Genomic DNA, 26,997 nt, shown 5'->3' with positions numbered 1-26,997 from the left:
CCCGGGGGGTCCAGGCTGCCGCCCGGGCACAGCACAACTGTAATGCAGCAGGGGGCCTGGGCACCGGCTCCCGAGCAGCCTGGGTTCCTCTCGGGGATTTGCTGCTGAGCTCACAAGGGGAGATCCGCGCTCGGCCGAGAGGAGCAGATGGCAGCTCGGAGTGCGTCAAATGCCCCCTGATCCCTAAGGAGTTTTTTTTCTTGCAGTGGATACAAGGGGAACTTCCAGACGGTGCCTAGCACTGAGCTGTCCGCTGGCTCCTGGGGCGGACGGGCTGGGCTTTAAAAGGCAGAGGATGGGCGCGGGCAGCCCGCTCCCGGGGAGGCTGGGCAGGTGCCTCGCGCTCACCCCTCGCAGGAGCGGCCGCAGCCAGCCCGGAGCCGGCACCGCGCAGCCCGGGCGCTAGGAGAGCAGGAGCGAGGGCCGGCCACCTCCCAGCTCCGCTTGCCGGCCGCGCGGGGCGGCCAGACAGAGGCGGGGTCCCAGCATGGAGGCGCCAGGCTCTGCCCGGGCTCCCCGGAGAGGGCGCAGGGGCTGAGGGGCTGGTCCGGGAGGCGCACACGCAGCGCTGCGGCTTGCTGGGCTGTCAGGTAAGAGAGGGGCACGCGGTGCCCAGCGCCTCGGGGAGGCTTTAGGGGCATCCCCACCCCCCGTGCCAGGGTCTCCCTCTTCACCCCTCCCCTGTGCAGGGTCTCTGCCTCCCCTCCCCTGGGTGGCACCCCCCCACACACACGCACCCTGTGCAGGGTCTCTGCCTCCCCTCCCCTGGGTGGCACCCCACACACACCCTGTGCTAGGGTCTCTGTTTCTCCTCCCTGGGGTTGTTCCCCCCCCCACACACACACCGATCCTGTGCAGGATCTCTACCTCCCCTCCCCTGGGCAGCACCCCATGTGCCAGGACACCCTAGCCTATTCCCCAGGCACAGGTGGGCTTTAGTGGCAGCCTGTTTTGCCCTCTCCTCTTGCCCAGGACTTTCTGGCTGCCCGGGGCTGTGGACCTTGAGTCACTCACATGCTTTCCATGCAGAGCCGCAGGCTGAAGGAGGAGGGGGCTCCCACCGGCAATCTCTGGCATTGCTGCTTCCCACCTGGAGCAGAGGCTGAGTAGCGGGGGGATGGCTCTGGGCTGGGGAATCCTGCAGTTAATCTGGGGATTCCCAAGCAGGGTCTGGTGCTTCCCCATTGCAGTAAGGTTGATGCACATTTGCTGCCACAGCCATCTGGATGGGACCCCAGGGAGAGGGGAAGCCTCTCTGAACTGGGAAGGGAGCAGGGATGCGCATCCCCAGTCCTTGGCCCTGGGATTTTGCAGGAAACCTCAAGCTGCTCATCCCCATCTAATGCAGCAGTCTGAGCACCTCTGCCCTGGCCCCTTGAGGCACCTGGCTGAGCCATAGCACCAGCCCCGGGAGACTGCTTTCTCCACTGGGGTCCAGGGAACCTCCCAGGGCCTGATCCCAAAGCCCATTAAAATCAATGGGAATCTTTCCACTGATTTCAGTGCAGCAGGCCTCCAAAGAACAAAGAGGGTGCCCAGGAGGGCAAAGGTTGCAGCAGGGACTGTCCCCCTCTCCCATCACAGGGAGTGCCCATTAGAGGCAAACTGCAGCTCTCCAGGCCAGGCTCCCAATGGCTTGTTGGGCATCCTTTGACAAACAGAAATCAGTCAGGGGAAGAGGCAGGAGGACTCTGCAAAGGCACTTTGCATGTAATAAAATTATTGCTAAGAATTCCATGAGTGCTGCTGGACCCAAAGTGCATTTCCCCCAGATAGCCCCTGCAGATCTGCTTCCTTGTCTTCACACACTAGAAAAACAGCTTAGATATTGCGGCCATGTGTTTTAATGCAATCAGCACTACTGCCCTCCCCCCACAAAGGGACACTTTACAGGTGACTTTCATACCTGGTGCATCGTAATTCATGTACCATGTAAACGTTTCTAGGATTCGACTGCAGCAGTTTGTCAAAAATATGTTCACAGAATTTGCAGGAGTGAGGATTTAGAAGTGAGCTACAATGAAAGGAAGTGTGCCTTAAAACTAAAAAATACCAGCCTCGCTAACTGCTTCTGCTGGGGAAATTTGCTTTTAATCTCAGTCAAAATGGGAAGTATCCATGTGTTGGGCAAAGTTTTGAAAGCTGTTAATCTCAAGCACACTTTACACTTCAAAAAAAATACATATATGTGTTTACTTCAGGGCTGCGATTCAAGTTTTAAGCTTCTCAGCAAGTGCATAATACATATTTCAATTTTCCCAATATTTTCAGAGAAAAAAGGTCTTGGCCATTTTAGAATAAATGTATATACCTTCTATTTGAAAGTTTTATTTGAAAAAAGTGTGTTGTCCAAGGAAACTGTTTTAGCATGTTGTATGGATGCACTTCATATATATATGTGCGCGATATATATCTACTGCCTCAGACACCTGCTTCAAAAAGAGAATGTTTTCACAAGATTGTTTTTTATTTAAAAGCACAATGCATTTTTAGCATCCATCTATATGAAACTTGTGTAATTCTGATGACTGTCTCCTTAAAACACTTGAAATACATTATGTAAATTTAGCAAGAAGAAACCAGCATTATCCCAATGTATTTTTCCATTAAGGTATAGATTTTTGAATGAGTACTTTAAACTAATGGGGAAATTTTGCAAATTTACACATAATTCCAGACAGTCTCATTCGTATTCATTGTCCATTGTGCTGTAAAAAAGCTCTCCAAAAATCCACGAGAAAACAAAAGCTTATTTCTCTAAGTGTAAAACAGCTCCATGTCTTATTACCTGATATTGGAGATAGTGCTTAGGTCTTGGCTCAGGGCTTTTTTTTTAAGCTGAACATTGTCACTAATGTAAGTGCAAGAAAAAAAAACAATGAAACCCCCCAGGGAGAGCCATCAAAATATTATTTACTGTTGCATTTCTAGACAGCGGAGTTAAATGTGGGCAGAACTAATGTCACCCATTAGAAAACTAACATCAGAAGAGACCAGCTCAGATTGTTGATGACACTCCCCCTACCCCAATATTTTCAATGCAAGAATGGGGATTTTCCCTCTAATACAAAAGGCTTGTGACCTCCACAGGCCCATTTTTCCCAAGCTGGGAAATAGCCAGGGCCAGCCTATCGGATGCTTTAAAGGGTGATGCACACATCTCTTATCTGAAGATATTACTAGAAGAAGTTATCACATGTAAAAGGAATTCTAAGATGGAGCACAGCATTCAAATGCTTTTGACACCATCCCTGACTGCAGATGCAAACCTCTGAGCAAGCACAAGTTGCCTGTTCCCCCGAGGGCCTAATCCAAAGCCCACTGAAGTCAGTTGAAGTTTCCATTGTTTTCAGTGACCTCTGGCTCAGGACCTCTGAGCTGCTGCTTCATGGGGTGTATGCAGATGCTCCGGCATGATGTCGGGCTATGTCTCTTCCCCACAGAAGCTTGAATTCACAAGCATCCTTCTGGAAGGAACCTGGATTAGTCATCACTTCGCCACAGATGGACTGCTAGGAAGTGTTCCATGGAGAAGATTATAGGTCATGGAAATTCCATTTTCTCCCTTAAAAGTAACATACCCCCACCACCTCCCCATGTTCATATTTTTTTTTAAATGTTGATTTTGAAAGGACTTGAAAGGAAAGACACTGATGCAATTAAGCTCTGAGGCTTATCACAGACAATCGCTTCCTCCAGACACAGTGAAATGTGAGCGTTTGTTTTATGCATTGATGAGCGTGTTTCTTTAAGGAGCTGTGGCTCAGAAAGACAGAGTTAAAGGATGCCTTTGCTAGGCTGTTGTTTAGCACAAATCTGGCATTAGTCTCTCTCCCAGACCCTCCATTTCAAACCTGCCTCTGGGTTTTATTCCTATGATTAGACACGGCTTGTGAAAGGGGAACTTCCAAAGTCCCTTTCAGCTTTTTTTGTGCCTGCATCTCTGTTAACGGGCACGCTGTTACCCACCCAAGACAAAAAGGATCCTTCTGTAGCAAAAGTTGCAGGCTCCCTGCTCAACTCCAGGCTTAGGCCATGGCTATACGTGCAGTGGCATAGCTGTATCAATGTATCTCGCTGATGGGAGAGAGCTCTTCCGTCGGCGTAATAAAACCACCTCCATGAATGGCTGAAGCTCTCCTGCCAGCATAGCACTGTGCTCACAAACGTGTATGTCGGTGTAATTTATGTTGCTTAGAGGGGTGGTTTATTCATACCCCTGAGCGACATAAATTATACCAGCCTAAGCTTTCGCGTAAACCAGTGGTTCTCAAGCAGGGCTACGCAGAGGTCTTTCAGGGGGTAAATCAGCTCATCTAGATATTTGCCTAGTTTTACAACAGGCTATATAAAAAGCAGTAGCAAAGTACGTACACAACTAAAATTTCATACAATGACTTGTTTATACTGATCTGTATACATTGTACACTGAAATGTAAGTACAATATTTATATTCCAATTGCTTTATTTTATAATTATATGGTAAAAATGAGAAAGTCAGCAAGTTTTCAGTAATAAAAGTGTGCTGGGACACTTTTTTTGTATTTTTTAGGTCTGATTTTGTAACAAGTCGTTTTTAAGTGAGGGAAACTTGGGGTTACACAAGACAAATCAGACTCCTGAAAGGGGTACAGTAGTCTGGAAAAGTTGAGAACCACGGGTGTAGACATAGCTTTAGAAGTGAGAAATATATGCAATCCCTCCCTGACTCTCAAAACATTCTCACTGGATTTCAGAGACCAGTGGAAGCCACGTCCAGCCACTCCCGGCCTTGGTGTTTTGCCCAGTGACCTATGAACCCATTAGAAATCTAAAAATGTCAAGTTCTCAATGTTCTAAAAAGCACATGTCCTGGGGATGCAGTTGTGTAACGTGGTGGTGAATAACGCTCAGCAATGTGGCTGAAGATGTCAAGGAAGAGCTTGTGTATAAACTTCCAATTGCAAATTCTTTGCTCCTTCCCTGTTGAAAAACAGGCTCCACACTCAGAGGGTTAATAATTAATGGATATTACTTGATCTCATTCAATCCATTTCACAGAGAGAAATCACAGGTTGGCAGCACTTACAGGAACCTCAAAGAATCAGTAGCTCCACTTTGAAGCCAGCAAGCTTTGGAATATTACATTGAGATCTTTTGAAAAGAAGTTCAGAGCAGGAAAAATACCGCATCAGCAATATCCCTGGAGTTGAGCCTCTACTATCGTCACTGTGAAGTGCTGTAAGGGAATCTCTCTCTGATCAGAGCTCCAATCACTGTGCCACACAGCAGCGTTCACTATTAGTGCCCTGTCTTCCACAGGGTATATGGCCTCTGTGTGTGGTGTGTTTTGTTTTTGTGCAACTTGTGTGTTTTGAGAAATTCACCATGTGACTGAGGCAGAGGAGCAAAGGGACTTTTTTAACACCAGGCTGATCAAAACCATCAACGGAAAACCCTGAGAAACTGTCCATGGAGAAATTTTAATCTCTGAAACTGAGCACCAATCTAATGTCTGTTGGCAAAGAGACCAGCACTCCTGTCCTGTCCCATCCCACCAAAGGACTACTTTGAGATAAGGTGGTGTGCATCTTGCAATGCAAACCCTTGCATGTGAGCTTGAAAGAATTCTAGTGTTAGATTTTGTGCACAAATTCTGTTTGCCCTAGCGGGCTTTATGGGTGCAGTTTCGGATACCTCTGGAATCTTTAAAAGATTCTGCAGGTGTTTGTACCAACAAAGGGCAGGTGCACAGTTTTGAGAGTTCACAAGCAGAAGCCAGGTAGCCATCCCTCTGAAAGTGTGTCTAGATGACTTTAATATCTGCACTTTCATAATTTCTGATGTTAGTGGCAAATTTTCCACCAAAAATTTCATTGAAATAGGCACATTCCCATGAAACATTCTGATTTTTGATTAAACTTTATTTTCTGATGGACGAGGACATTTTTTTCAACCAGCTCTAATAAGAAAGTAAAGAGTTCTTAAGGCTATAAGGCTCTCTGACTGGAGAATTGATGAAATGGTGATGCTACAAGAGCTGACAGTATAAACTTTAATCTACAACGAGGAAGAGGGTTTTTAGTCATACTGTTTAAAACTCTTTTCTTTGGGGGGGAGGGGGGGGGGAGAGGAATAAACCCTATCCAACATCAATTGCTAATTATCACTTTGAACAGGGGAATCACCTCCATCCTTTCAGTTAAGGTGCTGGAGGTCACAGTTAACTCCCTTATGTCTCAGTAGCCCTCAACAAAACTGGAGGCTCACATTTTGAAGGTAAAAAAGAAACGTGGGGGAGGGGAGGGAGGAGGAACCTCTCCAGAAGGGGGAAAATCTTTTCAGGCCTTCTGGGTAACATTATGCAAACCCCCCCGCCCCCCCAATTTTAAGTCCTTTGCAGATCATCTTTAAAAACACAGGGAAAATTAATACATCCTGGGTGGCAGTGGATCTGGCCCATGACTTTTAACTGAACTGCACTTTTTTTTAAGACCACTACATAGAGACTGTACCTCTTTACTTCAACTGCACTGTCTATTATCTACAGGCTAAACCAGCAGCAGCTCCACTGATCATGGTCAACAAGACCTTAAACTGCTGGGATCCTGATTTTGAGGATGATGTCATCAACATTAACGTTGGGGGTCTGCGAAGAAGGCTCAGCTCCAGTGCTCTTTCTAAATTCCCCAACACCCGGCTGGGGCGTTTGCTGTCCTGCGACTCGGAGGAGTCCATCCTGCAGCTCTGTGATGACTATGATGTAAGCGCCAGGGAGTTCTACTTTGATAGAAACCCAGGCTTCTTCCTATACGTGCTGCACTTCTACCAGACCGGGAAGCTGCATGTCATGGAGGAGCTGTGCGTCTTCTCCTTCTGCCAGGAGATAGAGTACTGGGGCATCAACGAGTTCTTCCTGGACTCCTGCTGCAGCTGCCGCTACCATGAGCGTAAGCTGGAGAGCCGGCACTACGACTGGGGCGAGGAGAGCGAGGTCAGCAGCGTGGACACATCCCCCGACGAGATCTCGGACTTCAACCACGACCTGCTCCGCTACAGCGCCCTGCGCTGTGGCAACCTGCGAAAGCGCCTCTGGCTCACCGTGGAGAACCCGGGCTACTCCATCCCCAGCAAACTCTTCAGCTGTGTGTCCATCAGCGTGGTGCTTGTTTCCATCGCCACCGTGTGCATCCACAGCATACCCGAGTACCAGGTACTGGACGAGGATGACCACTTGCTAGACGACCCCGTCCTGCACAACCTGGAGTATTTCTGCATTGCCTGGTTCACCTTTGAAGTGTCCTCCCGCCTGCTCCTTGCACCCAACCTGAAGAAGTTCTTCACGCACCCGCTGAACTTGATTGACATGGTCTCAGTGCTGCCTTTTTACATCACCCTCTTGGTGGATGTGACAGTGGGCAGTGAGTCAGAGCTGGGGAACCTGGGCAAGGTGGTTCAGGTGCTCCGGCTCATGAGGATATTCCGGGTGCTGAAGCTGGCTCGGCATTCAACTGGACTGAGGTCACTAGGGGCCACCTTGAAGGTAAACGCCACTCTATGTCCTTATCTATCGCTGTGGTGTTTAGGTGTGAAAGATATGTTTGGTATTGCAATAAGGTGTAGCTGGTAGAGGTATCTACAGTACTTCCACTGGGGTCCCAGCTCATGGAAGCTGGAAGGTTCCTGAGGGTAATGTCTCAAATCTTGCAGTATACTAAAAAAATCTGGCATGCTAGGCACTGTGTGCTCCCCTTAAAATGCCTGTAGCACTTTACATCCACACACACACTGCTCCCAAAGGTACACAGGCATTCACACTTGGATTTGTAGACATGCTTCAAGGAAAGCTCATGGCCATGTGATACTCCACTATGCCAGTCTCTGCCAATAAAGTACCAGAGTGGTCAGAAAGCACAGGTGTAATGGAGCCAGTGGTGTGACTAGTTCCTGGCTTCATCTGGCCTGTGTGTTCTACGAGCCAGATGGGCCAAGCTAGCCGGAAGCCACTTAATGTTCTAATAATATGGCACACAACGTGGAGCTCAGCTGTGTGATCTACTCCCAAAACCCAGCTGCTTCAGCTTCATTCTACTTCTGTCTCCGGCATGGCTGAGGGGGGGCCTTCCTAGGAGCATGCTGCCAGCTCGCCTGAGGCCAACGCTCAAGCACTGGCGTCCCTCCCTCTAGGGAGATGAGGAGATCCTGGGCCAGGTCAGCTCAGTCACTTGCAATGCTCTAGTGGTCTGAGTGACTGGCTGAGGTGGGCTTTGCTTGGAGTGGCAAGCAGGTGCCAAGAGAAGGCCAAAAGACTGAAGGTACATCCAGTATAACAGGGCCTGGGACACAACAAGAGGCCCAGATCAAGGCAGAAAACGTAGCTTTTTGACAAAGAGCTGGACTGAATTCTGGGCACTTTCCCTTCTACACAGTCTGTAGTCTCTCAGGCTGCAATTCTGAGGGCTGAGCTGGAGAACGCTAGCACCCTGTCCTGAGCAGGCCAGTGGGACACAGGTCCAGACAGGGAGATGCTTGAGACACTGGCAGGATCTCTTTGAGCGGACCAGGATTCAGACACAGCAGAAGAGACAGAAGTTAAACAAGTCTGGCAGGAAGAGGAGTCTGCAGACTAGGGGCCCTCTACAGAAGGTATTTAACTCTTTACTGTTCAATGAACTGATGGGGGCTGAGGAAGAGTTTTCAGAGGTCATTACAAACCCTGCTATTAGTGTCCGTATTAGGACCCTCACGAGGCTGAAATCTCCATCCCTAACCCAGTCTCCACTTGCCTCTTGGCCATACCAGTTCCCCCTGCCATTCTCCATTCACCACCACATAAATAGCAGCTGCTGAGGCCTGGCCCAGCCCAGCCCAGTCAGTTCAATCCTGCTGTAATTCCTCAAGGTCAGCTCCCCACTTGCCTCAGGCTCCCAAGCATTGCTGCAATACAAACAATTAATCATAATAATAGCAATCATGTATCATCTAAACAGTAGAGACTCTTACTGTAAAAAATTCCATATTGGGCACTGTGGCCAAAACCTCTCCTTTGAATTCCATCAGCCCACATGCCAGACAGAGGCACCTAAATACCATGCAGCTGTTCTCTTTACTTGCAGACACACTTCATTGTCTTTCTAGTTACTGTTCAGAGAAACAGTCCTACTCCCCTTTTGCCAGCAAAATGATATACATCTAAACTACCACATCCCAGGAGAGTTAGGGGAATAACTATACTGCCCGCCCCACCTGCTGTCGGACAGCAAATACATCTTTAGAAAGCTAATGGAGATACCAATTAATCTCAGCCTGTATTTTTCTCCAGGCCTTGGCAGCTATGTCCCAAAAAAAAAAAAATTCATAAAGATTCCTTGCTATCAAAGTGTGAGGCTATGCATATTTGCTTCCACTCCCACAGAAAAACACATACGGATGATCCTCCTATATCCTCATCCATGTGAATAGTTCACCAGTGCAAATTTATCAGACTTCCCTCTTGATGGGCCCCTCTGCAAAGAGTTGTTTTCAAAAGTCTGGTCACCATTATTAGTCATACAAAATTACCATCCCATGCACCCCATATTAACTTGTCAGTACCACATACCCTTATTTTCTTAAGTGTCTGTTAATTTCTATTGTATGCCCTTTATCTCTAGCCAAGGAGACAGTCAATACCTTCCAAGAAGGTATTAGAATTCAAAACTGAACTGAAATTGTCACCTAGCATGTTTATACAGCACCTGGTCCATGAGTTGGACTCATAGACCCACCCCTGCAATACAAATAATAAATCCTGGAATTCCTAGGGATAGATGGGGTATCACTGTGGCTTTTAACCCTTTTCATTTCTTATTTTTCAGTATTGTGGTCACTCCAGCACAGCATACACACCAAAACCAGCCTGGGGTCAGGAGGACTGGATTGACAGTGGTGGAATGGCTGCGAAACCTGAGAAACTGGGAAGACTAATTCTTGGACATGCACAGAGACAAAAATAGTTAGTGCTAGGGTCCCAGGGACCTATATTATGATCCCCATATGTGGTTCTGCAGTGTATGGTCGAGAGGCCCACTACCCAGACCAGCACACTTGAAAAGTGGTGTGATTTAAAATAACAAACATGTTTAAAGGCCTGAAACACAACACATGTCTTAAGGCCCATGTTTTCAAGTGGTTTTTAAGATTGCTGTTTCTAAAGTCATAGCTGTTCTTACTTAAGTAGATAAAACAATTCCATTTCTTTCTGAAAACCTGTCTCAAAAGTGAGCATTTAGCTGAGGAATCTGGCAAAGGATGGCTACAAACATAATGTAAAATTGTTACTTTCTTGGTTGCAGAATTCCAATAAAGCTGTAGATGTGGGAAAGGCTCCCTGAACTCTTTCAGTATTGCAGCTAAGTGTGAATGACAGCACAACAGAGCGGGGACTGACAGGCTCATTGTATGTTATGCAGGGGGTAAAGCCTGGGGAACTAGGATTTTCCTGTGCTTTGATTCAGCCTGAGCCACTGATTCGCTGAACAAGTCTCTCTTGATCTACTTGTGATCCCATCAAGTCCAGCTGTAACATTTGGGAGAGATTGAAATCTCACTGAAAACACCAAACTGCTGTGTCAGATTTTAAGTCTTTTTTTGCTGGACACTTAAATTACAAAGTATTGTTAACATTAACTTCCTCCCTTCTGCAAGAGCACACAGCATCAGAGGAATGAAAGCCCATTGACATAAGAGGGAAATAGGGAGTTGGTATCATCTTTGGCAAGTGGACTGATTAGCATTAGTGCCACAGAGACCTGAGTGGTGAGATTTCTGCTGTTCGTTATTGTAAAGAAACTCTGGATGTTCATCAAGTCACCTGGGGCCTGATCCAAAACCCATTAAAGTAATGAGCCTTCCCATTGCCTTCTGTGGTCTTTGGATCCAGCTCTTGGTTCTGACAAAGCCTCTCCAGGGGACAAAGGCTCATGGGAAAGAGGATCTGCTACAAGCCAGCCCCAGCCCCACTTCACCCCAACCTCATTGTCTGCTCCTAGCTATTGTACTTTATTCTGTCCCGCCAGCCTCTTTTATTTTTATTGACTTTCTGAACAATTGGCCCTGGCATTCCATGCTGCGAAGAGGCTGCCTGCATGAAATTGACTTCCACAAGATGCTGCCAGCGAGGCAGCAGTGGCAGCAAACATCAGAGAACCTCTCTGCTCTAATTAGCCCCTTTCAGGGTTGGAAGGCCAATTTGTGATACTGGATGCAGCTATCATGCAATACAGGGGAGGTGCTGTATCTCATTGAAAGTCAGTGGTAGTGCCTAACTCAGGCGCTTTTTAAAATACCAGGTAGGCATCTATCTGTATCTTTAAATCCTAAATACCCTGGGCCAGTCACTTAGGGCTAGGTTTACAAAAGTCACACAGGAAGCCTACAGCTAAGCCAGGAAGTGCATCCAAGTCTCCCGAGTCTCAGTCCAGTGCTCTATCCAGGAGAACATCCTTCCTCCCCTTAATTCTCACTTGTGCCTGGGCGGGACCGTGATTCCAGAGTCTTAAGCCACATGGGCACAATAGAATATGCCAAGGAGTGACTTGCAGTCTTCACACTGCAGTCCCTTTTGTTTATTCATTTGTATCATCACCCTAATGTCCTAAGATGGAAGCTGAGCTTGATTTGATTTTCCTTTATTGCATTAGAGAAAATATCTTGTGTGCTCTTTTGAAAAAGCACTACCCTGACTCACGTGAAGGCCAGTTATGGGCAAACCTCTCTGGCTTTAGGGCTCCAATTTCATCAGAGCCAGTTAGTTTAGCTCCAGTAGTTGCATAGTAGGGAGTCTTCTAAAGCAGCTGGTATTGGGGTGATTATAGTAATTTCTTCCAAACCGACCGTCTCTCCTGCACAGTCACTCACTAGAAGCAGCTGTGTTCTTATGGAGTTACCAAGGAGCAATGCATTTTGAAAACAAATGACTGTGCGCAGGCAGCTGCCAATTTCCGAACATGACAATCTCGGATTCCTCAAGCCCCTGTGTTCTAGTCCTGGCCGCGGTTTGTAAAACTGAAATGTCTGAGTTACAGAATCACTCAACTCCTACTTTTGTTGCCCTCCAGTAACTCCCAGTAGCTAAACAGATACTCTTTAAAAATGTATAAACAATTTTTCTCTTGATTGCTGCCAGGCTAGGGCTGTTGAAGGTGCTGCTATGCTCCGGCCTGGAGCAAATGTTTTATAGCCAGTTGGTAAGTCCCTGAAAGTCAGAGGCTGCATTGCACACTCTGACCTAGCTTTCCCCACAGGATGTCACGTTGGCATCCACAGCTGCAGGTGATGGTAGAGGAAGATTAGCTTGTTCCTCCTTGGAATTCTTGTCAGGAGCTGTGCGGTTTCTGATCGCACTCTAAGCAAAGCCTTGTTTGTACCCTGTTGTGGAATCAGCCTCCTTATTCTCTCATCTGGACCATGGACTTTCTTTTCCCAAGTCGCTTGCTCTTCTATGTTCTTTGGGAAGATCTGTATCTGTAAACACTGTTTAATGGCTAAATAGCACAGTCCAGTAAAACGTGTGTAAACACACACACCAGCTGCTGGACACCTGAACATCCACATTCTGATTTCCTTCCTCCAACGGGTGAAAAGCAAGTTGGCAGGTGCCACATCACTGCGCGTGCACACACACAAAAAATCTGCTAAGTACAGTCACTAGTTACAATCAGAAAGCTACTGAACTGCACCAGGAACCCTCCCATCTGGGGCATTGGGCACTCTGACTAGTATCAGGTAAGTATACCTCTTAATTCAGCTAGTTCTTAATCGCTTAATGTTTAGCTCTAGGTTGGCTGGTTTTTCTTTTTCACAGTCTGCACTGATTCATGCTGGTTTTGTCCATCTCTGTGGGTATGTCTTCACTGCAGAGCTAGCTCAGGCTCTTACCCAGGTGTTGCCCATAACCATCCTCCCACCCACCCACACCCACACACACCCCTCTCTCACCTGAGTTTAGTGCTTTCAACCAAGGTAAGCTGGCCTGGCTGGGGGTTTGGGTTACAGCCCAGGTTCCACTTTCAGGCTGGTAACCTACCCACTTTGCACTGAGAACGTAGGCTGACTCATGTGAGTGCTGATAATCCTCCAGTGCCTTCCCACAATTCCCTCTGTGGGCCCAGAAGGACAGAAAAGTTCTCCCACTATTCACTGGGAAAGGATCAGAGCAGCTCCACTTACTACAGCACAAAGAATCATGGGATATGTCCTCAAGTGTCCTAGCAACACATAATGCGGGTGGTGTGGTACAGCTACAGTGCAGATGCAGTAACTCAGGTAGGGCTTTGCAGTGTGGCTGCTCACATCAGGCCCAGGCTAACTTGGGCGCTCAGACCCAGTTGCCAATCACCTGAGTGAACTCTGCAGAGAGAACACCCTAAGTTTTAGCCTCACATTTTGAACACGTGGTGTTATGAGCAGCACTTTCTCCATAGGCAGAGTTTGACTTCTACACTAGGGAGGGGGCAGCTCCAGTCAGGTCAATGAGGCCACCCATGAGGAGGAAAATTCCGTGCCTGCCCAAGGCTTGCAGTTCGGGGGGGGCAATGCCCCCCACTCCTCCAAACTATGCCCATGACCTTATCTATAAAACGAACACACACAAATAATTTGTGATGCAGTTAGGACTGCTGCACTCAGAACATGCCCCTGGGTTTTGTCATCTGGCTATCCACCTGCACACACATCTCTGTACTGTCCCACATTGAAAACATGTCCCTTTTAGCAGTTGGGTGAATTTATAGAAGGTAAGAAAACCAAATGAAATTGCTTCCTTTTTGCTGAATTGTCCTTGCTATACTGACTGGCTTAGCTCCTTCTCTCAGGGCTAGAAGACAGAGTGGTTGCCATCTGCCCTGCATGCACAACTCCCAAGGTGAAATCTTGGCCCTGTTGAAGTCAATGACAAAACTCTCATCAACTTTAATAGGGTCAGGATTTTTTCCCCCAGTTTCATTTGATTTTGGAGGTCTTCACTTACTATCCTTTCTGCTTCCAGAATGTCTTCCCTTTCTGACCTGAGCCTTTTGAGTTGTAGTTGTTTTTACACATTCCCAGCAGATGGACAAACCACTTCAGAAGCCATAATTGGCTCAAATTGCCAAGTAAAGAAAATCCAGTCCTATGAAGGATCAACCATCTTGGATTAATCCTCCTTTAGTCTTTGGCATTTCCATCCTATAGGAAATTCCATTATTTTAACATTTGTTTTTGTCCCAAATCAATCTGTTGACTTTCAATCCTGAAATGTTTTGTGGAATGGAAAATTCTGAAATTCAGATATGTCAAAATGTTTTGGTGTTGTCTTGATTTGACATTAATCTGTGTCACTCTGAGCTGTCATGGTACCTCATGGGAGTTGTAGGTTGGGTAACTCTTGTCCCCATGGTCCTCTATAGGCCCAGCTACCTGTCCAGACTACATCTCCCATGATACACTGTGGTTAGGTATAACTCATGATGTCCTGCAGCAGTCCAACCAGAGGAGATGACAGCGCACCATGGGAGATGTAGTCAAACCTTGGCCTACTGAGGAGAATGGGGACCATGAGGCACTGCAGTAGCCCAAGCACATGTAGATCAATGTAGAACTGACCAAACATTCCAGTTTGGTTTGACCAACCAAAGTGTATAGATTCAGGTCAACCTGATGCACAACAAAATTCTTCATTTTGATTTTTGTAATGGAAAGTTGCATTTTTTTGGCCAGACATCCCATGGAACATTTTAGTTTTGTGGAAAAGGCATCTTCTGTTTAAAAAACCAAAAAATTCAAAAATGTTGACCGAAAAATCCTGATCAGTGCTTGCCATCACTAACCCATCTGCCCTTGTGGTCACCCTCCTGGCCTCTCCTATCCCCCATCATTAGGGCCCTACCAAATTCAGAGTAATGAAAAATGCATCATAGACCATGAAATCCGGTCTTTTGTGTGCTTTTACCCTATAGCAGCGGTTCTCAAACTTTAGTAACCCGAGGACCCCCATTTTGATTTTAAAATTTGCCACAGACCTCCAAGCCCCCTACTCAGCCCTAGGCCCTGGCCCCACTCCACCCCTTCTCCCAAGGCCCCTGCCCCACCCCACCTCTTCCCCCCCGCTCCACCCTGCCTCTCCTCTACCCTGTCTCTTTATGCCACCTCCCTTGAGTGCACCCTTTCCCCCTAATCCCTCCCAGCGCCTCCTGCACGCTGGGGAACAGCTGTTCCCCATCACTGGGAGAGAGGGGGAAGAGTTGATCAGTGGGGCCGGTGGCCCCAGATATGATTCCACCCGTTCCTCCCCCTCCCTCCCAAGGCCTCCTGCGCTCTGTGGAACAGCTGTTCCCAAGCGTGCAGGGGGAGGAGTTGAGGGGGAGGGCCCGTGGACCCCCTGGAGTACCCTCGCAGACCCCAGTTTGAGGAATGCTGCCCTATACTATACAGATTTCTTGTGGGAGACCAACGTTTCTCAAATTGGGAGTCTTGACCCAAAAGGGAGTTCCAGGGGGCGGTCACAGTATTGCCACCCTTACTTCTGTGCTGACATCAGAGCTGGGCAGTCAAAGCGGCTGCCGGCCTGGTGCCCAGCTCTGAAGGCAGCACCCCACCAGCAGCAGTGCAGAAGTAAGGGTGGCAATACCATACCAGACCATGCCACCCTTACTTCTGCGCTGCTGCCTTCAGAGCTGGGCGGCTGGGGAGTGGCGGCTGCTGACCGAGGGCCCTGCTTTGCAGACAGCAGCGCAGAAGTAAGGGTGGCAATACCATACCATGCCAGCCTTCCTTCTGTGGTGCTGCTGATAGCGGCTCTGCCTTCAGAGCTCCTGGCCAGCAGCGGCCGCTCTCCAGCTGCTCAGCTCTGAAGGCAATGCTGCCGCCAGCAGCAGCCCAGAAATAAGGGTAGCCGTACTGCAAACCCACCTATAATAACCTTAAAAAGAAAAGGGGGACTGGTGGCACCTTAGAGACCAACCAGTTTATTTGAGCATGAGCTTACATGGCCTACAGCTCATGCTCAGATAAATTTGTTGGTCTCTAAGGTGCCACAAGTCCTCCTTTTCTTTTTGCGGATACAAACTAACATGGCTGCTACTCTGAAACCTATAATAAGCTTGTGACCCCACCACAACTTCTTTTTGGGTCAGGACCCCTACTATTACAACACTGAAATTTCAAATTTAAATAGCTGAAATCATGAAATTTGATTTTTAAAATCCTATGACCATGAAATTGATCAAAGTGGACTGTGAATTTGATAGGGCCCTACCCATCATCGTTGATCCATCCTCCTTCAATCACACACTGGTGCTCTCTTGCTAATCTAAGTGTTCAGGCAAACAACAGCTGCTGAATGCTATCCTTACAGATGGTACAGAGATTGACTTGGTCAGCTACACTGGGAAGTTACTGGTTTAGTTTTTCCCCATGTCTAAGCTGCTGGGGCTATCCCGGTAACACATAGGACTGGAACGGAACTGCTTAATCATTAAGTGCAGCCCTCTTCTATCACAGGTAGCCCTGTCATATAATCATGTTCATAAATTGCTCAAGCATTAGCAGTGAGCTCTTGAGTCTTACATGACCAGTGCATGTTTTCAAGGTTGCTGAAAAGAGTTATTCTCTACTGCCATGCACAAAGACCTGTTAACAGTAAGGCCCAGCAGAGGCAGCTGTGTAATTCCCAGCACAGCACTTGATATTTAACACCAGAGCCTCCTCTTTCTTCAGCCCCCTTTCAGATGCTGGATATAGGTTCTATCATGTGTACAGCACCATAGGTTAGCATGATGGTTGCTGCTTTCTTCCCTTTATTTATACCCTCAGGACTCAGTCCTGTTCCCAGGGCATGGATGCACATCATGAGCCCCTTGTAAGATCAGATGCTGCATGTTTGTACTGTGCAGGCCCTGGGGTGCAGTGAGGTGCATGACCTGGTTATTGGAGAGCATGATCATGCTGTAGATGGAGTTGGTCAGTTGTTACTGCACAACAGGAGCATTGGTCATTTACTCTAATTCAGTGGGGGGCAACTGCAGTTGCAAGGTGTTTCCAAAAAAGCTGCACAGAGTTAAGGTGACAGCTACATTAAGGAGGTGCCTGGTGTATTTTGTAACTTAAGAAGCAAGTCCGGTTGCTGTACATAGACACCTGCAATAATGCATGTTGGGGCCCTTTGCTTTCTGGTATCTTGCTTCTCTGTGCTCCAGATCAGAAGGAAACACATTTTAAAACTCAGTTGTGTAAAAGCCATTTCCTCCTGTGCTTACCCTCTGAGGAGTGAGATTAGGGTCCTGGGATTCTGCGGCAGCTGATACCTGCCTACAATGCTGTATTTTAGCTCTGAGTGAGAAACACAACACCCTGTGGGCATGAACACTGGTTTTAACAGATCAGAAGCCTTCCTGAGCATGGACAGGGGGAAGTCTCACACTTCCACAGTCCCCAGCTGGTGTTTCTGCACTGTTGCCTTATCATTGATTTTCTGATTTCAAAAGTCAGAGCATAAAAGGATCCATTTGAATGAGCAGTTCTGTTGTGCACACATGTGATACTGACACACACACGAGTGATGCCATCACCTTTAAGTATCTGGGGTGGTGAAGTGGCACGGATTCCTCAGCACTGCATGGAAACCCATGGAGAAGTCAGGCTTCTTTTCCTGTGTCAGCAGGCAGAAACGGGGGTAGGGGCTGTTGTCTCACTGGTGGCGGTCCATCCAGTCCTTGCCAGTTCTGTGTTCAGTATTCGATACACACTCAGTGACAACAGTAGAGCGGGCATCGCCTCTTCTTGGGTTTGGAGACCTGAGCAAGGCAGAGCCAGTGTGCAGGTTGGATCACAGAAACCCCCTTGGGAACTGCCAACTGATGGGCCGAGACTACTTCTGCCCCGACAGCTTGGGACTTCAGTGCCCTGCCTAGTTTGAGCCAGACCCGCTAGCCTGGTGCAAACCCAGGCCCAGGTCTGAACCACATCCCACAAACTGCAAGCTTAATTAAAAGCAGCTTAAGAAGCGTTCCTGTCTTTAACACTGATGCCCGACTGCCAACGGGGTTCAAACCCCAAATAAATCCATTTTATGATGAGTGGGAGGGGAGGGGAATTTCTTCTGTTTTAGCTACTATCTAGTGCTTTACTGGGGGCGGGGGGTGTCAACTTCGCAGGACAAGGAGCATCCTGTGAGAGCCTCCCATTAGGAGAGATTCTGTTCTTGTGCTTAAGGCATCAAAGAGAGTCAAGCAGGGGTGCAGGAACAATTTGTGGCGTGGGGGTGCCAAGAGCCATTGAACCAAACTGTAAACCCTGTCTATAATGGAAACCACTTCAAGCCACCCCTAGTTCCAGCATCTATGAAGTCAAGTGGCAGTTTTGCTTACTTCCAGGGACATCTGGACAGACTAGGATTCTCGGACTTCTTTCTGGCTGGTTTCAGGCCCCGGAACAGCTTGGAGATGACGTTCGTCCGTGTGATGGATGGTCTCATTTGAGTGATGGATGGGAGACAGTTTTCCATACTGATAATGCCAGGTCTTTTGAGACCATTGATCGCTAGCCAACGTTGAGCTGCCTGTGTGGAGTCTGAGTAGCTGGGGGTGGATGGTGCTGTGCTGTGGCTGTGCGTGCTGCTCTATGGATAAACCGACTCCGGGGCTGTCAGCTCAGCACCTTTCACTGACACTAACATAGGAAAGAGCAATACTGAATAAGACTGAGGGGGAGTGACTCCCAGCCTGAGAGGGGCTTGGAAAATTGGGGACTGTGTTTGCGTCAGGGGAGCAAGTGTGATGCAGGGGGAGCAGGAAGAGAAGAAAAGCAAATGGAGATTAATCTCATTTTGTTTAATATCATTCTGCTGAAAGGTGTTCATAGATGCCATTCAGCAGGTCTCTGATCTATAAACTATTACAGACCTGGTTAAAGCCTAAGCATCCTTCATTCAGGCAAAATGGAAGGAGCAATTAAATACTTCTTTATGTTGTGATAACTGAAACAATAGGAGGCTACTGTCCAAAGCACTGGGACACGCTGCAAAGCTTGAATAGGGCTAAGGCCATGTCTACATTACAGGTGCTGCAGCAGCACATGTATGGTACTGTAGCGCCATAGCATAGTAGACACTTCCTGAAGCGACAAAGGGGTTTTCCCATTGCTGTAGGTAATCCACCTCTGCAAGCAGCAGTAGCTAGGAAGACGGAAGAATTCTTCCATCGACCTAGCTGTGTCTATATGAGGAGTTAGGTCACCATAGCAACAGCTCTCTGTTGTGAATTTTTCACACCCGTGAGCATCGTAGCTATGTCAAGCTAACTTTTAACTGTAGACCAAGCGTAAGCCATGTGGTCTGAGGGATTACCCTAGGACTGGTTGCACATGCAGGGGTTCAGGGATTGATAGGCGTGAGAGAGAAAGCCAGCAGAGAAAGCAAGGTTTCCAGTGTTTAATTACCACATTGTTAATAATTTGCACCTTATTTCCAAGCTGAATTTGCCTATCTTCAACTTCCAGCCATTGGATCATGTTATACCTTTGCTAGACTGAAGAGCCCATTATCAAATATTTGTTCCCATGTAGGCACTTATAGATTGTAATCAAGTCACCCCTTGACCGTCTCTTTGTTAAACTAAATAGATTGAGCTCCTTGCGTTTATCACTATAAAGCAAATTTTCTAATCCTTTAATCATTCTCATGACTCTTCTCTGAACCCTCTCCAATTTTTCAACTTCCTGTTTGAATTGTGGACATTAGAACTGGACACAATATTCACAGAGCCAAATACAGAGGTAAAGTTACCCAGATTATCCTGTTTACCTTTTTAAAAATATTGGCACACCATTAGCTTTCTTCCAGATTTCTGGAACTTCCCCAGTATTCCAAGACTTATTGAAAATCAACATTAATGGTCCAGTGAACTCCTCAGCCATCTTATTTAAAACTGTGAGATGTAAATTATCTGGGTCTGCTGATTTACAAAGGATTAACTTTAGGAGGATGTTAAAACAGCAGCTACTGAGTGGAATGGAAAGAGTTATCATATGATATGACAACATCATTTGGTTCCCCGCCCCCCAGAGAAATATTTAGTGAACACTTCTGCCTTTTCTGCATTATTAGTGATAATTCTATCGTTTCCATCTCGTATTGGATCAGTACCATTGTTAGGATTCTTTTTGTTCCTAATATACTTGGAAAAAACTCATTGTCCTTAACTCTGCTGGCCATAGAGTTCTCCTGGTTAGGAAAATGCTTTATTTCTGTTCAGTGAAACCTATTTCCAATCGACTTAAGCTAAACCAAACTAAACCACTCTTACACTGAAATGAATGTCCCACATGGCCTTTGGTACAGGTTTAATTATCAGTTTAAATTCATACCTTAAGTGATACCAATGTGACTACCTTGTGTAAACAAGCCCAGTAGAAAACATCCCATCTTTAAAGATTTCCATCTTTTTCCTGTCCTGCCTTGATCTACCAAGACTCAGGAAAGGACTCCAGATCAGTGCAAGGTAACTATCCCTGGGGGCTGGTAAGTGACACTAGATGACATGCTTCTGTCAAAAGCAGCCTGCCCATGTTTAAGGAAGGAGGTTGTTAAAAGGAAGAAGCTGTCACTCTGCCTGTCAGCTCCCCTTGGGATCATACAGCAAACATTGCCAGGTGAATAGAAATAAATCTCCACCAAAAGCCTGAGCTTATTCAAAAGGTTTGAAGATGTTATCAGCCTCAGTTAGAGGAGCAAAGTGGGTTCATCAATTCAGTCAGTACAGCTCTCATTAGCCATTTCTCCAACACCCAGTAGGATGGGGGCTTTCTAAAGTAAACAGCCCTTCCCTTGCTAGGTGCAGTCCCCCTCACTCCTATTCCTTCCCAAGAACACAAGGCTTCCTCTCCTGCCAACAACACAAGAAAATTATTTCAGTGGGGGAGAAACTTCCCATTAGAAGATATCCAGAGTCCTGCCAAGATAAAAGGAGAATGTGTCCAAGTGTAATTAGAGGAGACCATATTAGCAGGGGTGATGGGGGAAGGGGTGGGAAGCCTCTCTATTTAGAAGCTTTTCTGGGAAGAATATTTTTCCTCTCCTCCCCAAAGGCCGAGGAGTAGAAGCTGAAAGTAATGTAATGATTGCTATAAAAAGGTTAGAGTACAGTATTGATTCAGGAGGCTGCGTCCCATTAGCTCCAGGTGTAAATTACATACATATCCAGAGAGTTTATTTCCTGTAACCCTTTCTCTGCTGCATTGACCTCTGGATTCTTGTGCCTTGATTAGTTCCTCCTGTAGCAGCCTCCCCTCACTACCCTCTGTCTCCATGTTGTGTAGGATGAGATCTGTATCTCTGAGCTGTCTGCACTGTTCTGTGTTTTGACTTCCATGTGCTGTCGCTGTGCTACTGTCCCTCCCGATTTGTCACTTAGTCGCTGCCTATAAATAGCAGGCTGCCCGATAGCTCTCGTTCAGCCCACGTGACTCTGTATTCCTCCCCTCTGATGAATTGCGCCCGCTGTTTCCCACCTGACATGTGACAGCACGACATGCAGCGGTGACATTGGCGGATTGACACACTACGGACCTGGCCTGTTGGCATGACAGCAGCTCAGAGTGGTTGGTGCGTGTGCCAGGCGCCCCGCCCACAGCAGCCTTTCTTGAGACGTGCACGTGGCAGTTGCCGAGCAGAAGAGTCCTTGTCCTCGGCTCTTCTTTGCCCGCATGTGGCAGCAGTGCCAGGAGCACTGCCAAACCGTGCTGATGAAACCAAACCCTCAGCCCGCGGAATTAACAGGGCTCCAGCCTTGAACCTTGACCACCCCTTGTGCTTCCCACAGCAGAGGCAGCAGTGGACCTGGGTTTGACTGTAAGTTATCAGCTTCCAGCCATCCCTCACTTTAAACTCCAGTGGAGCGCCAAGTCCAGGGGAGTGGTGGATACCCATCACCTCTAAAAATCCAGCCATGTACATTGAAGGCCTAAAGCTGCATTTGGGAGCCTAATTTTAGACCCCCAGGTTTGAAAATGCCCGTCAGTGTTATCTGTGCTAAAAAAGTGAAGCCTACAGTATTTAAACCTCCTGTGGCCTTCATTTGCAGCCTACGTCCCACCTCTAAGCCTCAGGGGGCAGAGGAGTCTGGAAGCACCGATAGGCTTGGCAGTGGCATGGGGTGGACCGTACGGCTGGACTGAGTGGGTCAGGGGGCAGGACTGAGCTGCTGGTCGTGGAAGAGAGTCTCTGGGGCTATTCTGATCTCTGCCTGTGCCCCGCCTGCCTTCACCCCCGCAGTTGCACCTGCGCCTCTTTCACCCTCCATCCTCTTTCCAAGCCCATCACAGCTGCCCCGTCCATCTGCAGTTCCTGCTCACGCTGCAGGTTGCAGTGTTGGACCTTTGGAACAGAAGCAGTGAGCAGATGTTTGTGGGGCTCTAGAAAGCACCAAAGTCACAGAGACCCCATTAATCTAATGCAGGGGGCTTGCATCAGTTCTAAACTCAGACACAACTCCCCTCCCTCCTAGCTTGGGAGTTCTGTGAAGGCAGAATGCTCTGCTCCCGAGGACAGGGAGCACCCTGCATTGCTCCCCAGCTCCCCAGGAAACTAACTTAGCAATGGTGACACACTGTCGCTAATCTTCTTCTGCCAGAAGGATGGATCCATCCCTCATGGGGTCTGGTGGTATGGAGGGGGTACAAAGAATCATCAGGAGGCTCCCAGACAAGCCTCCCATGAAATGGCAGTGACAAACAATGAGAGAAAACCACACTAGCCTTGCCTGGCTCATGCCCTTCTCTTGAGCTGTACAACTGCTGGCAGGGCCTTGCTCATTGCCCAGCATCTGGCTCCATGGAGGTGCTTCCTTCCTACTATTATGAATGCAGGCTTACAAGTGGTAAAAGGGAAGAGAATGACAGATATTGATTCGCTACTGGGAAATCAATTGTGTCCCTGACAAATGCTACAGATCCCAGACAGGTTCACATCTCAGCTGCATACAAACCAGAGTCTAGTCTAAAGCATCAGTGGACACTCGGGCCATTTGGACTCCAGTAGCTCAGTGCAGAAATTCCATGAGCGCTAGGCAGGAGAGTCACTGGTCCCTCCCTGGTTCATTCCTCCCTCACAGTAACACCACTGGAAATGGCCAGGGCTTTGCTGGTTGATCCTGCAATAGGCAGGAATTGGAATCAGCAGTGCAGCTCGAGTCAGACCTGGAGAGGTGCCCCAGCAGGGCATGGATTTCAGGGAGCTTCAGTTGCCCCCATATGTAGCTCAAACTGGTGCCAGCTCTTGGATAGACGGCAAGTGAACACTCTACCCAGCAGCTGGCTCAAGACTGCCAATTGCAAACAATTAGAATAGCACGAAGCTCCCGCACCCAACAAGTGCAGAATTCTGTCTCCAGCTCGGCTTCCCACATTCCCAAAGAAATGCCTTTTCCCCATATGGTGGGAACCTGAAATCCTCTACTGGAATATTTAAGGTGCCCACACACCAGAGAGAAGGGAGAGAGACTGCTAGTTCTAATTCAGTGGGATGGATTCCCGCCTTCCCGTGTGACACCAAGGCAAAGAGCAAAGTTCCAGGGAAAGAACATGAGACACGAGGCAGGAGAACCAGTCGGAATATTAGAGAACGAGAGGGAGGGATGTCGGAAGCAAGCCTGGTTTGTATTCATGCTCATTAGGTCTTGTTTTCTGGCCCCGTAGACAGCGTCAGGGCCTCTGCTGACTCTCCCTTTGCTTTGCCTTTCAGCACAGCTACAGAGAGGTGGGCATCCTGCTGCTCTACCTAGCGGTGGGAGTCTCCGTGTTCTCTGGAGTGGCCTACACAGCTGAAAAGGAAGAGGATGTTGGTTTCGACACAATCCCTGCCTGCTGGTGGTGGGGGACAGTCAGCATGACAACTGTGGGCTATGGCGACGTGGTGCCTGTGACCGTGGCCGGCAAGCTGGCAGCTTCGGGGTGCATTCTGGGCGGGATCCTGGTGGTGGCTCTGCCCATCACCATCATCTTCAACAAGTTCTCCCACTTCTACCGCAGGCAGAAGGCCCTCGAGGCTGCTGTGCGGAACAGCGACAAGAAGGAGCCCGAGGACTCTGAGAATTATCCCAGCCAGAGCCATGACTCAGAGGCTCTGGGGGAAGCCTTCCAGGCAGAAGGCAGAGAGGATTTCCATGACCTGACCAGAGACGCCCTTCCTGCTCACTGACCGTACTGAGGCTAGAGAGTACGGCTCCTCTCTGGCACCTTCTGTCCTGGAGACGCATGGCAGCAAGGATCTGGTTTGTATGGTACTGTCCCTTCTCCCCTCACCGCCTCTCTCCCTGGAAGTGAACAGGAGCGGAGACTGCAGACCTGCTCACGCAGTGTATCATTCTTCTGCCAGGATGATGAAGCTACCAGAACTAGAACAAGAGTGACTCTGTGGTGCCCAAGCTATCCGGACGTTCATCTGGCCTCCCTTAGCACTCCACACAATGTTGGACTTCATCCTCTGCCGAGCAAGGGCCATTCAGAGCCAAGGGCTCAAAGCAGTATACCCATCTTGAGTGGGGCAGCACGCAGCAGCTGTACCCATTTGGGCACTTCTTGAATTAACCATATTTACTGTATTAATGGCAATGCTGTCAGTGCCCCAAAAAGGACCTATAAGCAGGTGCCAGGAAATTTGGAATTAAACATAATGCACTTAGAAAAGGAAACCAACGGAAGAAACAGGGAGACCTCAATGTATCCAACTAGCCTCCAGGAATGGTTCCCAAAGTCCTTGGTTAGCTAAGGGCAATCATCCTGCAGCCTAACGTTCTGTCACTGTCCATCATAATGTTAATGCCAGCCCCTAATCCCCTTCCCTGCCCTCCCCTAGACAAGAAGTGAAATCCAAATTGCAATAGTGTTCACAATGGATAAAGTTGCCAAAGGAGGGGGGTGGAATGCACGACCTCACAATGTCTTCTCTGCAGCACTGGAGTGTGATGAGTAAGCCCATCTCAGACCTGGCTGCTTGCCTTGCGGGTATACAGTGAGAGCTGATATAAACGCTGGGTCCCATCCTCCTTACAGCTTCAGTCCTGGGAAAAGCCTAAGCTGGTCATATCCTTTCAGTGAATAAAGAGGAAAAATAAGGGTGATAAAGTTAATGGGGCCTAGATACCATGGTGAGGGGCGTACCAGGAAAATAGAGAGAGAGAGTTACATAGGATGTTTACTCCTAGTGCATAGCTGAAGCTGGAATCATCCTCAGTTGCCCTTGGAAGGACCCTCATCTCAGCGCATGCATTTGCCTTCATTAGTGACATGCAGTCATGACACTTGCTGTATTCAGAGCATCATCCCCCCAAGGAGCAATGTTCTGGAGAGAGGCAGAAGGCTGGGTTTGCCCTGGGCTCTCTGACACTACATGGGAAGTCCTAGGAGAGATCTCAGTAAGGCTGTGAGATGACTTCATATTTCCCAGCATTTCCCACATGTTCCCCAGCCTGGCACTGAGCCACATAGCATACCTGTGTACAACTGGCATGGTGTGCATTGGCCAGACAGCCAGCAAACCCACTGCTCACACCAAATCTGCCCCAAGAGATGTGTAGAGAGTGTGTTTGTTGGCAGAGGTTGCCAGTGCTCTGATAGGAAAGCCCCGGAGAGAGCAGCTTTGCAAGAGATTTGACAGATGTAGCAAGAAGAGGCAATGTCATTGCTGTATGCGTGATGCCCTAAAGCAGAGTGATAAACCATGGCCTGTACCTAGACACATGCTTCATGATCCCTATAGGGTTTTTTGCCTTCATTCTCACAGCTTTCTACCTCTGGCGAAATTGCCGAGTACTGGCCATTCGGCTGTGTGCAGTGACTGTCTGCTGCAGGCTAGTTACATAGTGAAACAAAACTCCAATGCCCTGAACTGCTGGACAGGATAGTCTGCTGTGTCTGGGCAGGGCTTGTGAAATCTCCACACTTAGTTTTGGTTCCAAATTCAGCCATCTCTCGCTGACCCTCCCCACTGCTCTCCGCTGCCTCCTTGGATGTGCTCCAGTCCTTTCTAACTCTGTTACCCTCCAAGGCTTTTCAAACACCTCCTTGGCCCTTCCAGCACCCACCCCCCTGAAATGCCTCATTCGCATGGTCTTGCTCCACTTCTCGCTCCACACCTGCATACAGAGAGTGGCTAACGTCCATCCCCAGATCTCTGCCGGGATGCGTTTTTGGTTCCAGAGACACATTTTTAGAAGCAGCCAAGGCCTTGTTTTGCTCATTCCGATCCCTAACTTTTAGAATGTAAGTTGCCCAGCATGTTCTTGCACCATCACTGTCCCCCTCCTGAACCCTGCTCACAAGCACAGGTGCTCATCGCTTAACACTCCTGCACCCCCATTCCTTACAGCAGAGTTTATCATTTAGCTTAGCAGAGCAGAGCTGGGAGCTAGCTCCAGAACACAGTGTGCACATCCAATGGGTGATCTGACTGACCCCAGATTAAAACAAGAAACCAATGACTACCATGTGTGGCCTCCGATTTACCAGCTCACTAATGGATAGGAAATTGGGGAGGGGGGAATTGCTGGCAGTTCCAGCCCTCAATAAGGCTAAGCCCTAAATGTAGAGGGGGGAGTAAACCATCCCAGAAACAGTCCTTGTGGGTTAAGGAAGGTTGAGACACGTTGGCAGAAGGAAGAGAGCACATGATGGGGGTGGGGGGAAGTTCAGACACTGGTTGTCTGTGCGTTTAGCAGAGTTTCAGGCTCTGCCAGACTGCACCTTTCACCAGCCACAACATTACTTGAGAAAATGCTAACTTGATTATGCTATTCCAGCCCCGGACTCCCTGCCCCAAGCTCTGCTGATGCCCCTCACTTCTGACCTGTACCCCCCTGCTATTCCATTCCTGGGCTCCAGCATGCAGCGCAACCCATCCTCTGCAATCCTGACCCGGACACACACACCCCATTGCAGTTCTGCAGTGTCCCTGTCCCAGTTGCCTGCACTTCTCAGGGCTGGGATGTGGTGCCAGGGCAATGAAGACAT

The 26,997-nt window shown here is 48.2% G+C and overlaps 1 protein-coding gene across 2 annotated transcripts; it reads left to right on the top strand.

Moving 5' to 3' along the window:
• Positions 1 to 220: 220 nt before the first annotated feature.
• On the top strand, positions 221 to 26,648 carry KCNS1 (potassium voltage-gated channel modifier subfamily S member 1). 2 transcript variants are annotated; one of them, XM_073309659.2, is made up of 4 exons: positions 221 to 590; positions 6,530 to 7,522; positions 9,837 to 9,973; positions 23,732 to 23,845. In XM_073309659.2, exons 2-4 carry the CDS (start codon positions 6,557 to 6,559, stop codon positions 23,769 to 23,771), a joined length of 1,143 nt encoding a protein of 380 aa, XP_073165760.1. In that variant the 5' UTR covers positions 221 to 590; positions 6,530 to 6,556; the 3' UTR covers positions 23,772 to 23,845. The 2 variants fall into 2 exon arrangements, with proteins under 2 accessions (XP_073165760.1, XP_073165759.1); XM_073309658.2 differs by lacking the exon at positions 9,837 to 9,973 and having other exon boundaries at positions 23,732 to 26,648.
• The last annotated feature ends 349 nt before the right edge of the window (positions 26,649 to 26,997 follow it).

The sequence above is a fragment of the Lepidochelys kempii genome, chromosome 13, assembly GCF_965140285.1.
Source record: "Lepidochelys kempii isolate rLepKem1 chromosome 13, rLepKem1.hap1, whole genome shotgun sequence".
Classification (NCBI taxonomy): Eukaryota; Metazoa; Chordata; order Testudines; family Cheloniidae; genus Lepidochelys; species Lepidochelys kempii.
The sequence above is the reverse complement of the archived record's forward strand: the minus strand, read 5'-3'. Positions and strand labels throughout refer to the sequence as shown.